Source organism: Protopterus annectens, chromosome 2.part2, assembly GCF_019279795.1.
Source record: "Protopterus annectens isolate FY-2018-M chromosome 2.part2, PAN1.0, whole genome shotgun sequence".
Taxonomy (NCBI): Eukaryota; Metazoa; Chordata; order Ceratodontiformes; family Protopteridae; genus Protopterus; species Protopterus annectens.
Window position 1 is genome coordinate 133599650 of NC_056730.1, and position 14326 is coordinate 133613975.

General features: G+C 37.3%; 1 protein-coding gene across 3 annotated transcripts in view; it reads right to left on the reverse strand.

Annotated features, from left to right (window-relative positions):
* The window catches only part of PDE4D (phosphodiesterase 4D), a 1733336-nt gene that overhangs the window by 23159 nt on the left and 1695851 nt on the right, over nucleotides 1–14326 (reverse strand). For all 3 annotated transcript variants that reach the window (XM_044063808.1, XM_044063809.1, XM_044063810.1), the window contains 4 exons: nucleotides 8655–8748; nucleotides 4372–4544; nucleotides 1711–1809; nucleotides 1442–1606 (listed from right to left, as the gene is read on the reverse strand). In XM_044063808.1, coding sequence (XP_043919743.1) covers nucleotides 1442–1606; nucleotides 1711–1809; nucleotides 4372–4544; nucleotides 8655–8748 — 531 coding nt within the window. The remainder of the gene's footprint in view (nucleotides 1–1441; nucleotides 1607–1710; nucleotides 1810–4371; nucleotides 4545–8654; nucleotides 8749–14326) is intronic.

Below are 14326 nucleotides of genomic sequence, written 5' to 3' on the forward strand. Positions count from 1 at the left end.
CACTTATTTATTTATTTATTCATGTTTGAATGTGATACTATTCAAACACGTAATCCGGCCAGTCACTCCAAGTGAGATGAAATAACCCAACAGTGTTTAGTATCAAAGGAGGCAGATGATACACAGACATATTGAAGGTTGGGTATACACTTGTAAAAGCAATCATGATACTGCACGTTTCTCCACATTTTCAAAGGCACTGGACTGAAATTCATCCATTTTCCCCAGTGGCATGTAGTAAGCCCTTTGGAACTACTGAGTGTTGTTACATGCAGCTAAAACCTAATTTAGTTAACATATGTGACAACTGGGTAGCACAGCCCTTACTCTGCTAGCAACATTAAGCTGGCTGGTACCTCTAAGAACCGTTTGCTTGGTTGTAGAGTACATGAATTAAATTACTTACTCATCTTACTAGCAGACAGCGTGATCTGCAGGTGAGCTTTGCACAGTGCTATGGCTGTGCACTCTGTGCAGTACAACTTTTATGTGCGCATGCATATTTCCTGCAAGGAAATTTAATGAAAGTCAGAGAACACACCAATAAATAGGTGGGTGGTAGCTCCTTAATGTATCAGTCTACCTCAAAACAATGATTTCCACCTCTTCAAGACATGCTTCTGACATGACATGCTTAGACCTGATCCACACCATGGTGAACATTACAGATGCCAAAGAAAAAAAATAGAATACAAACTCTATAACATGTGGTCTCGCTCTTTGCTTTCAGTGTGAGAACTGATTTACACCCAATACACGCACGTCTGTATAACCTACTCCACCCCACTGATGAACACCATACAACTTTAAGGAAAGTATGGCTTTGTGATCTCCGGAGTAGCACCTCTCTAGACTACAAGGTGCATATTCCTTACTAAACCTGGCAGCAACCCTTTGCAACATGCAGAGGTGGCTCAGGAATCTAGTCCTACAACAATATCTCACTTTGGCTTGAAAACATCTGACTCAGAAGTAGGTGGTCTGAATTACAAATCTAAAACTAATTAATCTGCTGCAACAGTTTGCTTGCACATTAGTACTTTTAAAATTGTTGTTATGGATGATGTCCTAATGCTACTCATTCCACAAAGGTGGTTTTCAGGTTACTTTTATGTAAGATTAAAACATGTAATGTTTTACTGACTCTGAGATGCACTTGACTGCATGTCAGAAGGGCACTACCAAAGGGGCTGCATCTTGTATCCTGCATACCTCTTAGCAGCTACCTATTATACAACACAGAAAGCCATTTCCCAAAGACATGCATCTGGTGTGTTTCTCCCTGAGCCTCCACTGAAAATAGGCTTTGTCCTAGTCAGAATTTCCCAGTCAACAAATGTTAAATAAAATAAATAAATAACTTTCCAACGATTTATACCCTGCATCAAATCCTATGCATTTCAAAACTGATCAAACGCAATGAATTTAAGTACTTTCTTACTTCCAGTGCCGGTGTGGAGAGAAGCACATGTGTAGACTGAACAACGTCGGCAGCATGGATATTGTTGTGATATGCTACGTCTGCATGGTAATGATCTTCTAACGTCATCAGGTACGTGATAAACGTGTCTGGTGAAATCTTGAAAGTTTTTAACAAATCCCGCTCCTAAGTCAAAAAAAAGACATTAATTTATATGCTTTAACAGTAAAACGTTTTTTTTAAAATAGCAATATTTTATTCTGCAAGAGGATAATGTTTTTTATTTGTACCTGAAAGATCATATACATGATGACTGTTAACGGCCTGTTTCCAGAGTTCTCCCCAATGCTGAAAATATCAATGCCCCATTTGTTAACATCTTCCATTTCCTATAGTTCAAAAAAATCATCAAGACATAGTTGTTACTACTGTACTGTATGACAAATAAGATTTTTTAATAAACAGCACTGTATGGCACATTTGCCTTTTTAAGAGCTTCCTGACCATTCCACTGCACCTTTTAAACCTTTACTGCACATGTGATTGCCCACTCCCAACTTTGCCTATTGTCTCTGTGCGCTCTGTTTACTCATTCCCAGCCCTCTCTACACCTTGTATCTCTGTGAGTAGGAAAAATATATCTGCCAGTAAAATGAAGACATATATGCATGCACTGAATTACAGAACTGAGAAGTGCAATGAAAGAGGGGTGAATACTGTTCCAACAACAAATATCAGAAATCGATTTGCACAAAATGAACTTTCAAAAGGTTTGATTCTGTTGTCAATGCACATTTTAAATGACTAAGGAAAAATACAAATGCAGAAAACTAGATTTGCAAGGGATATACTCCCTCAGCTGAGAAAAATGTTAGGTCTGAGAACACAAGTGGCAGCCACGAGTAGCAGATAAGTGTTCACCTAAGTGCACACTATGATTCTATGTACTGGCATCTTCTTCACATGATGTATGACTCAGTTTTCTACCCCAACAACAAATTTAAAGTTCCACTATAAATAAAAAGCATACAGTTAGACCTACAAATGAACAGCTATAGTGCACACTATGATTCTATGTACTGGCATCTTCTTCACATGATGTATGACTCTGTTTTCTACCCCCACAACAAATTTAAAGTTCCACTATAAACAAAAAGCATACAGTTAGACCTACAAATGAACAGCGACTGAACATTGCTGTGCTCTCCATATCATACAAGAGATAAAATTAACCACACTCATTCATCTGTTCTCCAGTAAAGGTGCTTATTTCATGCATCTGTCTTTTATAGTTACAAGAAAAAGAAGTAATGTAAACTGAATGAAAACCATCATTTACATCATGATTGTGAACTCTGGGCTTGCAGTATGCCCAAACAAATGGCCGTGTTACTTCGTAGGTCAGTAATAGTTTTGTCCCTCTTCTATAGGGTAATGTGTACATGTCTATACTGAAGCTCTTCACTGTGCCCTTGATGTGATTAATCCTTATTATTCTGTAGCCCCATTCTCAATAAATAGAACATGTAACATAACACAACAGATTTAGGAAGATGAAGTATTAGAAATGGTTATCTGTTCAGTAACCTTCAACTGTTTAAGCTAGGTTAAAGAATAAATTTTAAAAAGGAAAAAAAAAAAACGTGTGCAGTTCTCTACCCAGCTATCACATTCTACTGCAGTGTTTGGAAATAATTTCCTCTTCCCACTCTCATATCATCACTATAATCATTCCTTTTCTATTCTCTGTGATGTTATCCAATATATATATAACAAATTCTTGGTAGCTTTAACACCCCTAACTTCTTGTCTGTAAACATCTAAATATTCACATTTATAGTTCGTATATATGCCAATAAAGCTAGTAGTCTGTAACTAAACAGTGCTTAGAGCATGCACTGAACTATTGCATTAAATTTATATGTGATCTCATATGTTAGATGTCCATGCTGTGGATATATCCTGTGTCAATGTCTAACAAATACAAAATAAAAAAACATCTTAGATATAGTGATATTACTCTGCCTTTTGATAATATATTGATTTGCTCTATTGCATTTGAGATGTACTTTACTGGAGCTAACCTATATAGAGTTCAGGCTACATTTCCTTGCTCTGTGTGTACCCTTTTAATCAAAAATAAATAATGCTACCTATGTTAACTGATTTTACTGTTTTAATGTGTGTATACTGTGCTTCCCACATTTTATATTTATTACCTAGCTCTAACCCATATATTGGCCTATTTACCTTGACTATTCTTCCAGTTAATGTTTACACCAGCTTGTGATGTTTCTAAAACACCATACTTTTGAAGCTCAAAACTATAAGGTTCAAAGGTTAAAACAAGGTAGGATAAAGATAAAACAAGTGGGTCACTAGGACATCTGGACTACAAGATGTTGAAAGCTGACACCGATGAAAGAATAACAACACAAGTCACATATATGGAAGTTCTAAACTTCTACTTCAGAAAGCCAAACTTACCAGATGCACTCACTCAGTGTTAACAACTGCAGTACATTATTATTTGTCTCCCCCATAAAACAAAATGAGTTACAAAAATTGGGTCTATATCGTATGAGCGAATCGCACAAATTGTGAAAGCTCATAATATCAAACGTGCTTTTTCTGAGATCGCAGTACAGTGAAGAATGGGATATTTGCCCTTTCCTCACTGTAGTGCAATCTCAGAGTTGGAATATATATTTAGCAGGGAGGGGTGCAGCCCCCACAATAGGAAGTTTGAGGTCCGGTACGTTCGATATTATGAGCATTCACAATTTATGAAATTTGCTCATATGATATAGACTCCTAAAATCACAAGGTCTCATTGTGACCCTGAATGGATTTGGTTCTCACATAACAATAACTGTCTCTGCAGCTTCTATGAAGGGGATGGCAGAGCCTAAACAAATTATAAAAGTGCACAACCCAAACTTGCTGCTTACCTTTGACAGCTTGTCTTCATTGTCTGTTTTTACCCCAAACCGAGGAATGCTGGAGTTTGTTAAACTGGAACTATGCATCAGCTTCCGAACACCGCTGATCTGGGACATGGGCCTCTTCTTCTTGTCTTTCTCTTTCTGTGTCGGAGAAGGTATTTCCACTTCATGCTGTCTGTCTGTAAAAGGTAAACGCAAATCCAGTCAACAGACTGGAAGTGGTATAGCCATGCATTTTTTACAGGGTGTTCAAAATAGAAGTATTAGCCAGTGTAGCCCCTTGGTAAATCCTTGTTTACAAAGAGGATTCTGGACAAAAGCAATATTCTATTACAGAAGCAATGATAAGAAAAACATTTTTTTCAATAAGTCTGGTTAGCTAGAAACTCTGCTGCATGTGTTTTGTTTTTACATTATTGTGTACAGCAATGACTTTATAGAAGTTTATATTACCATGATGTACTGCTACTCTGCAGTCCTTAAAAATAAGTAAGCAATAATGCCCGACAGGGTGTATGTTAATGTGTAATTTACACCCGCCCAGGCCTCTACACCCCTGGAAGGGCACTAATTACACATTAACACACACCTCTGGAGGGCATTACTGTGCTTAGAGAAGGGTTCTCTGTAAAACTGTTGTGCTTTACTTACTTAGTTTTTTAAAGTATTATATTATTTTTAATATATATTTTTAAGCCTGTTTCAAAATCTGTGTAGTATTTGTTAATGGTGTTGGAGGAAGTATTTTACATCAAATATATATATATAAAGAAAGTAATGTAGTAGCTGAAAAAAATAAGCAAGTAAAACACAATTTTACAGAGGGCCCATTCTCTGTCGCTTTGTCTCTCTCTTTCTCTTTGTCTCTCTCTCTCTCTCTCATACTCAGTCTCTTTTGCTTTCACACACACATCCAAATACACACACAGTCTCCACTGGTTTCATACTTGCATTCACTCACACAAGCATAACTCTCAGCCTCTTAGCATAAAAAATCTGGACAAAGTCAAAATAATGGGGAGACAAGGCCCCAAAAATAGGGACAAATTTTAAATATTGCTCTTATAAACTTAGAAAGTTGCTAGAATAAAAGTCTTTGTATTACAATGCATTTTCTGAAAGATGTAAAGCATAAAATGCAAATGCCTGTCATTATTAAGTCAGTCCTCACTGATTTGCCGCATAACTTCTGAAAACCACAAATTTTATGAGGGACAGGAAAAAAATATGAGGTATAAATCTGGACCTTCTGCGAAAATCTGGACAGTTGAGAGCTATGCACACAAGACCGTTCTCTCTCTCTCCCCCTTTCTCTCAATCTTACTCACACACAATCTCCCCCACTTTTGTAAACCATTCACTCACACAAGATCGCTTTCATGCACACAGTCTCCTCTGCTTTCATACAAGCATTCACTCACAAAAGATCGCTCTCACTCTCTCTCGATCTCACACAGTCTCTTCTGCTTTCATACACACATTCACTCACACAAGATTGCTTGTTCTCACTCTCACATTCTTGCGATCTCTCATACAGAGTCTCTTTTACTTTCATACATGCATTCACTCACACACACACACACACACACACACACACACACACACACACACACACACTTTTCTGTTTATTTATTTTTTTACATTCGCTAAACAGCAAAAGTGCTGCTTAGCAGGTTAAAGTAATGGTGGACGTTAGTTTTTTTTGCAGTCCGAGCTCCACAGCAGTTTGATATGCTGCCGTGTAGCGGCGGACTCGTTTTTCAGCAGGCATTACTTGTACATTAATAGCCTGCTGAAAAACGTTTGTTCTCCAATCAGGGTGCTGATGTACAGTTTGCTCATTCTTTAAGCAATATTAATAATGTCATTCTAAATGTATTATGTACAGCTAACAACTGCCTCAGTCACAGAGGAAGGGTGAGTACTATGAAAGCAGCAGAAGGGAATGAAATTGAGCTTCATTTTTAGCGACAAAATGGCTTCAAGATTTTTAAGAAAAATGTTTCAAATACAAAGTATAGACTGGTTGCAGTACTATTTCTTTTTTCAGATGCAAACAATTAAAAATGTTACAAAGGAAGCAATAATAGCAAACAGGAAATACTTTAGAACACAATACACTACAAAAGTATGTAGTAACAACTAAATCATGAATGGAAAAGCTTGAAAAGTACAAATGAAAATAGACTATAAAGCATTCAGCAACAGGTAGACAACAGCAGTGAGAAGATAAGGCCAGGAGATATACAGCCCAGGCCTGGCAGATACTGAAGAAAGAGATAATTCTGTGTGTGTACACTTAGGATGATGGACACAGGACATGCCAACTGCAATACCAGGGTACTGGAACTCAGAGGAGCTCTCTGAAAGTAGTCTCTTAGCTACTGAGCCTGAAAATAGTTCACTTGATTTAGTGCTCCACCCAAGTCTGTAATGAGAAATGCAACACTTGCAACATTTGTTGTGCATAACACTGCTTTTTTTTTGTTTCTTTTACATGTTTACTGTTTCCTCTGTACTCTTTGGTATGAAGCCAAGAAGTTATAGCACTTATATTACCATGTATTTATTCATTGTCAGCTTTGGCATACATCTTGGCTAAAAAAACTTTACAAGTGCACTCATATACCTAGCTAATAAAAACAAATACTGACTCTTTACGCCTCTAAAAGGGACAGTGTATTAGCAGTTAAAGCAAATTATCATAATGTAAACTGGTAACAATGGGGAAAACAAAACATAATTAAATACAATAAGGGAATATCATGTAAACTAAAGCTGACAGAAGACTATTGGACAGTTTAAAACAATTTAAGATAGTTTTACAAATCACTGTTTTAGCTAGGGCAAGGGGTCCCTGCAATGTAGTACTGCCCTGCCTATAGCCATGCCAGAGAGATAGAGAGAAAAGAGAACACACCTTAATTGTATTAAACTTCAGATACATTTCTGGGGTAGCGTGGAGATGATTGCAAAAGGTTAGCAGACATTGAAAGTATCAAGTTCAAAATCCATTCAGAAACAAAGATGTACAGTCATGTAACTTACTGGAAAAATGTACTGCAGCAGTAATCTAAACAGATATGACAAAGGCTTGCACTTTACTCCTGATTTATTATTGTGATACATAAGCTTTTTGTTTCATCCGATAAGGACCAGGTTCATTTTCAGACAGTTAAATACTCAGTGAATTTATATTTTTAAGCTTTGGAAAAGTTTATTTAAAAAGATGATACTACTCTGTTACAGAACATTGGGCTATAATATTGGTTGTAAACTTAATTTACAGTCTATTTATTTATAGTTGTATTATTTTATGTCATATTTAAACAAATATGATGTAACTTCTCTTTATGTCCACCAAATGGCCATACCCTAAACTTCCTGCACAAAAGACCCCTGTATGCTAGATGTGGTGATACTACGCCAGTAACAGTACTTTTCTCAGTTCATAAGTTACTCTATACAAACTGTATTAGCAAAATAAACAGATTTAAATCACTGTAAATTACTGGCCATGATATGCACTTATATTTGAACCAAACGGAAGAATCCCCAAAGTAGATTGTTTTAAAAGAGGGTTATCCCAAAGGTACTTAACTCTAGGAATAGGTATGATCCACATGTGTAATACAGATAAAAATATACTTTGTTCTGGAAACACGCTTCACATCTTGGATAAGCAAATAGTGGCATGATAAACTCTTACATAAGGGCAACAACCTACAGGAGGAGAAAGACAGAATTCCTGAGTGTCATTTGCCCAAAATTTGAAGCTCTTTCATATGAAATCACTATTGGAAAGTTGTGAAGTCAGTTATGCCCTTTTCAGGGGAAATGTCATCCTTATTCAAGTTAGTGTAAGCTTGGATTTGGTATATATAACTCCAGATGGTGATGGGGACTTGCTCATGCAAAAAACTTTAAAAAGTGTTTTTGCGACCCCTTTTTTTTTGGGGGGGGGGGGGGAGTCCAGTTTGGGGATTCTGATCCTCAACATGTTTAAGTGTGTGCACTCATAGTGGAAGCCTTCAAGAAACACTAATATTTTCAAGGAAGTCTGAAGTGTGGTTCAACCAGAAACACCTAGAAATTAATTAAGCAAAGTAAGATTTAACTACTTTGATGTATTAATACAATGAGCATCCTGCATCCAATATGTCAATTAAACAGCAGCTTCTGCTTTACATAAATAAGGAGGACATGCCCGATGAATTCTCTACAAAAATGAAAACAGTTATCAGTGAACAGTAAGGCAGTATTTCACTTCTTACAGTATTCTGTCTTACCTAAAAATGTGTTGGATATATATTCTGAGACCTGATTGCCAGATCTGCTCATTTCAGACAAGTGCGTTAGCTCCCGGTTAAGCATTCTTTTAAACTGAAAAAAGAAAAGAAAAGAAAATTATAACTTTTTGATACAGATGAAAAAAAATCTTTTAAAGAGTTAATGAGAATATGTTACACCATAAAGTGCTGTTTGGAAGTCTGTAATCCTCTGTAATCTAAACATGTAAGTTTAGTGGTTACATTAAATGCGTTGTTACTAATCTTATACATACCTTCTGCTTGCAGCCTTAATGTGAAATTACATTTCCAAAATTATGAATTATTTCAGTTGTTTAAAGTGAAGAAGCTATACAGACATATGTATACGTTTATCTTCTTATCCCCTTCAGACTTGACAGGCATCTAATTACCAAATCCTTATATTCTACAAGAAAAAGACTTAAATATATAAATAAATAAAAATCACCTGGTACATGCAATACTCTGGGTCTATTTAGCATAAATATAGCAGTCTAAACAGTTGACTGTTATATAACATATAGTACATAAGGACAGGCAGAAATCTATCAAAAGTTACTCTCAGAGTCATTAATTTAGGGTATCAAACAGAAGTCAAGCAAATCCAACTTAATTCATAATTATCAGCTTGGGCTACTCTCCAAAAAGGCTTTCACTGCTGCATAAATAATTAAATGTGACACTAGACTTTCTGATTTTTCTCACTATGACATTTTAAATCATATGTCATCTTACCCAAACTTAATAATTTATTTTGAGCAAGCCCCGGGGGGGGGGGGGGGGGCTAAATGAGGCAAGCCAACATAAAATGGGGCATTCCCAAAGTCTACTATCTATGGAGCACTCAAATTGTAGCTAGCATGATAATGAACCTGGATAGTCTGCTAGACAGATGTGTGTTGGCAATGAACTAGTTGCCATGTCTTAAAATGTAGCTTTTCATATCTCCACGTTTTTATTTGAACGTCTCACTTTGGTATGCCTTCAGATCATGTTTCATGAAACAGGTCTGTGTCTTTTATAATAAAATTTTATTAGCGACACTCTGAAATCTAGAAATATTCATCCTGCCAAAACATTTTGGACAACAAAAACATATCATGCATACTACAGCTGAGCAATGTTAACTTCTGGTTAGAAAGTTTAACCTTATGGTGATGAGATTTGAGGTTCCTAATTTGTTGTATGTAAGCCTATGCTGTTTGCCACAAAATATAATACACTGACAATTGAAAAGTATACAAGATTATCGTTCTGACATTACTTCACAATCATTACTAACAACCACTGAACTAAATATTATGGCAGTGCCCAGTGAACAGATTTGAAGCCCTTCAGTTCAACTCTCCAGGTCAATAAAAGTCTACTCATTAGATATATATAACAGTTCTGTAAAAGGGTAAAATGCCATTTCTGACCAACATGGAATGCCTCTAGAGTGGAGAATAAATATGCAAAACTTTAAGGTGTGACAGAATCATAAAGGAAATTAAGCACAATTTAGACATACAAAGCCCATCTGCACTATGTCACTGAAACCCATCTAAGAAGCATGGACAACTCAGAGAACATTACCTAGTGTAATGATTTCAAGCACAGCTTTCTTCTCCAGTCTATGTGCTGTGTGCCATTCTGATACATTGTATCAGATCAGTTGTGGTATACCTGGAGCCCTGATTCACAACATTGATTTTAATTATTCTTTCAACACTGATAAAGGCACCACATCAGAAATACACCACATAACACTAGTTTTAGAAGAGACTGGATTGGATACTGCATTTAATGAGGCCATTTTGTTCAGATATGAATCCTACAAATATCACTCACAGTAGCCATCACTGTTTAAATCCCCCAAATAAAATAGTTGGGTGAGTAAATTGTTTTTAAAGACAAGATTTGTAAAAAAACTGATGCTTTGCTAAAAGCTTGATGAACATTTTTTCAGTTTAAATTAAAGGTCATCAAGTATGTGTATACATAGCCTTCTTCCTAAACAGACACATGTGCAATCAACACAAACACACTGCTACCCTTGATATATTATACTGGAGATGGTCTTCCAAAAGTGCACTGAAATTTTATCAGGAACAAAGTACAAGAAGAAGGTAACAGTTACAGAGTTACCAAAGTAAAACACTAACTATACAATAAAACTTAAATACTATTCAAAAACATTCATGTTGATTGGACAGAGTTATTAGCATGCCTGCTGTAAACTAAGCATTACCAAACTGAACAAGTTTTTCCATAACATCTGCATTTTCTATGAAAATAAAAAGGCAAACCTACTTCTTGAAAACCTCCCTACTGTAGGCCCATGTCTTTCAAGAAGGGGGCTTCTTGTTTGGCTTCACTCCTGGATTTCACTGTTATGCTGTGCAAACATGGGGACATACATGCCATATACATGCACATTACATCACGCAGATGTCCAATAGCCAGAACAAGTTGCATCAGACAATAAGCTTATTTAAAAAGGTAAGCAATTCCTTTCTTACATAACTCACTTCTGAGGGTAGGAATATTTTACCTTCGTGATCAAACCACACCAGCTGTGGGTAAATCCTGCATTGTCCAAACTCAGTCATCAATTATTGATGAAACAACTTTCAGGATAACAGAAAAAAATATATATGTATATGGCAGATGGTCTTGAGTCTTTGGGAGGGCATGTTTAGGTTTTGGTACCCATTTCTTGATAAAAACATATTTCCCATTCCCTAGTTATGTAAATAACTAGAAATGTAGAAACAGTTCACTGTCAGAAAATGTACAACATGTGATAAAGTACTGAACATTACGGGTAGAGAGAATTCAAACCTGCAGTCTTTTTTCCAGGCAACAACTACAGCAGATGTATATGTAATACACATTGTCAAAAGACGGCAACATCAGTAGACATAGGACAAGGCTACATTCATGCATGTGCATAAAGAGTTCATGACCAGGAAAAGCCATTTGGCCCCATATGGCCTTCTTCTGACCAGGGAAAGGAGGTGAAGAAAAACTGTGCAGAAGCTGCAGTGGATGGAAGCATCAAAGTAAGAGATTACATGGAAAAGGCACATATGCACAGAACTAAACACAAGCACATATACAACCAATTTCTAGCTGGGCTTGCAATAACTCAAGTGGGATTAGTGAAACAGAAGTGCTAGCATCATTGGTACAACACCTTAAGGCCACAGACTGCAGAGTTAAAACCCATTAGGGAAAGTTGCTGCCTAACTGATTAGCTACAAGTTTTAGTTGCAATTTTATCCTAGCACAATGGCCAGGTAAAAGTATTAAAATTTATAAAGGTACTGAAATGTTTCATTTTGTAATACTACAATGAAATATAAGGGAATGACTGTCTTTCCCAGGGTGGATGAAAGATTGTGGGTACAGCTCATATTCCAGCTGACAAAACCAGTGCATTATCACAACATGTGACTTTCTCTAGGGCGTATTTTACCTGCTGCTTATGAAAAATGTTGCATTTTGACTGATCCAGTATAGTTGAGATCAGTATAATTATCAAAGTACCATGGACCAGACAATAATCATAATCTTTCAAAATGAATGACTTTGTAATAACAACATGTTGATCTGTGGGTTAGTTATCTTGGACTGGAGACCCCCCATTTGGGGGTGGGACATTGCCTTTTCTAACATTACATGCTTCAGTCCACCATGTCATACTTTCCACTTCCATATAAAGTATTTTGGCTTTTCCTGGTTAGAGGTCACCAGAGCGGATCACCGGTCTGCTTATGATTGGCAGTAGATTTTTAAGGTGTCAAGTTGCCAGCCCGGCGCCCAACCTTCAGAGAAGGCACACACACACACACACACACGTACACACGCGCATTACACACACACACACACACACACACACACACACACACACACGCAGACACACACACGCAGACACACACACACACACACGCACCTACCTACATGTCTTTTAAAGTTCAGTCGATCACAGGGAGGACATGCAGACTCCACACACAAGGCACCCCAGCTTGGAATTGAACTGGAAAACCTCTTGCTGTGAGGCAACAACACTAACTGCTGCACCACCGTGGCGTCTTTCCCCTTCCATGTATTACCATTTAAATACTCTACATTTAAAAAATAACACAATGTAAATAAAGTCAAAAACATAAACCATGCCTAAACGAAGGAGGAAAAACACAGAATAAAACAGAACAGAATGGTTTTAGTTGCCTTACAAAATATTATAAATTTGACTGACAACAGGACAAGTGTGAGGGCAAATTTTTCATGCAAAGCTGGCTTGCAGTGGGAGACTAGATGGCGGATCCAATCTCACTTTTTTTTTTTTAACAGTGATGTTACTGAAAGAGGGTCTGTCTCACTACAAAGTAATACAAGAACACTTCCTTACACTTACTCTACCATAACAATGTGATTAAAATTGTATTTAAAATTAATGCTTTAGACAGTTTCTTCACTGGAAGATTGTTTCCCTGCAATTCTAACAGCAGTAGTTTCTTCCTGAATTATTAGATATAATCTGACACTGTGCCCCATGAATCAGGCCATAAAAGCAGATTTCACAAAGAGTATTTTACAAAAGGTGAGGAAAAATATTACATTATAGGTTCATAGGTTGGTACTAGGCTATCATCCCTAGGGCCTATACAAACCTAGCCATAACAATTCCCTGGATATTTCTTCCCACAATATTTACTTCCCTAGACCCCTGTCTAGCAGGGTGACTGACATGATCCCCGAGGTGAATTTCCTATCTCCCATCCAATCGTCAAGGTTCCTTTTGAAGAGGGCCAAGGAGGCGCTCTGCTTGACATGTATGGGCAGTCTATTCCAGAGTATGGGGACTCTCTGTGTCAGGAACCTATCCCTCCAGCCTGTTTTGTTCATTGTGATGACAAGGTTTAGATCCCTGGAGTGTGTGGCTCTGAGGGATTGGGATTTCTTTAAGTGGAGCATGTCCAACAGCTCAGGGTTTGACATGGCCTTGTATGTTAAGAAGAGATCGCCTCTGAGTAGACAATATGCCACAGAGTATAGCTGGAGTTTTTTTAGACGGTCAGCATAGAGGATCTGCTTTAGGCCTGTGATTCTTTTAGTGAGGTATTTCTGTAGCCTTTCCAGCTGTTGCAGATGTCTTGTGAGGTATGTACCAAATGGGGCTTTATACTCTATGATGGGTCTAACGAGGGATGAGTACAGTGGGACAATGACCTCCTTTTTTCTGGATGAAAAGCCCTTAGTGATGAAGTGTGCCACATAGAATGATTTCCTGACTGTTGTGGCACTGTGGTTATCGAAGGTGAGACCACCTGTGTCCCTAAGTCTCTCATCACACTTTCAGTGTTTAGTGTACTGCCACCTATGTGGTAATTCATGGGTACATGTTTTTTCCCAGTATATGATATATACTATGTAAGGGGGTGCATGGATGATGCTCATTGTGGGAAGGGTCTCCCTGCCAAAAAATGCAGACTGAATTTGCTGTATAAAGGTCAGTTCAGCAACTTTATTTTTTGCACACCTAGTACTCCATCAACACATGTACCTATGGATATCCCAGTCCATTACTCCTTACATTTGCAAACAAACGTATCAATGTGATATTTACATATACATTTTACCCTTTTGCTACAGACATAGACAGA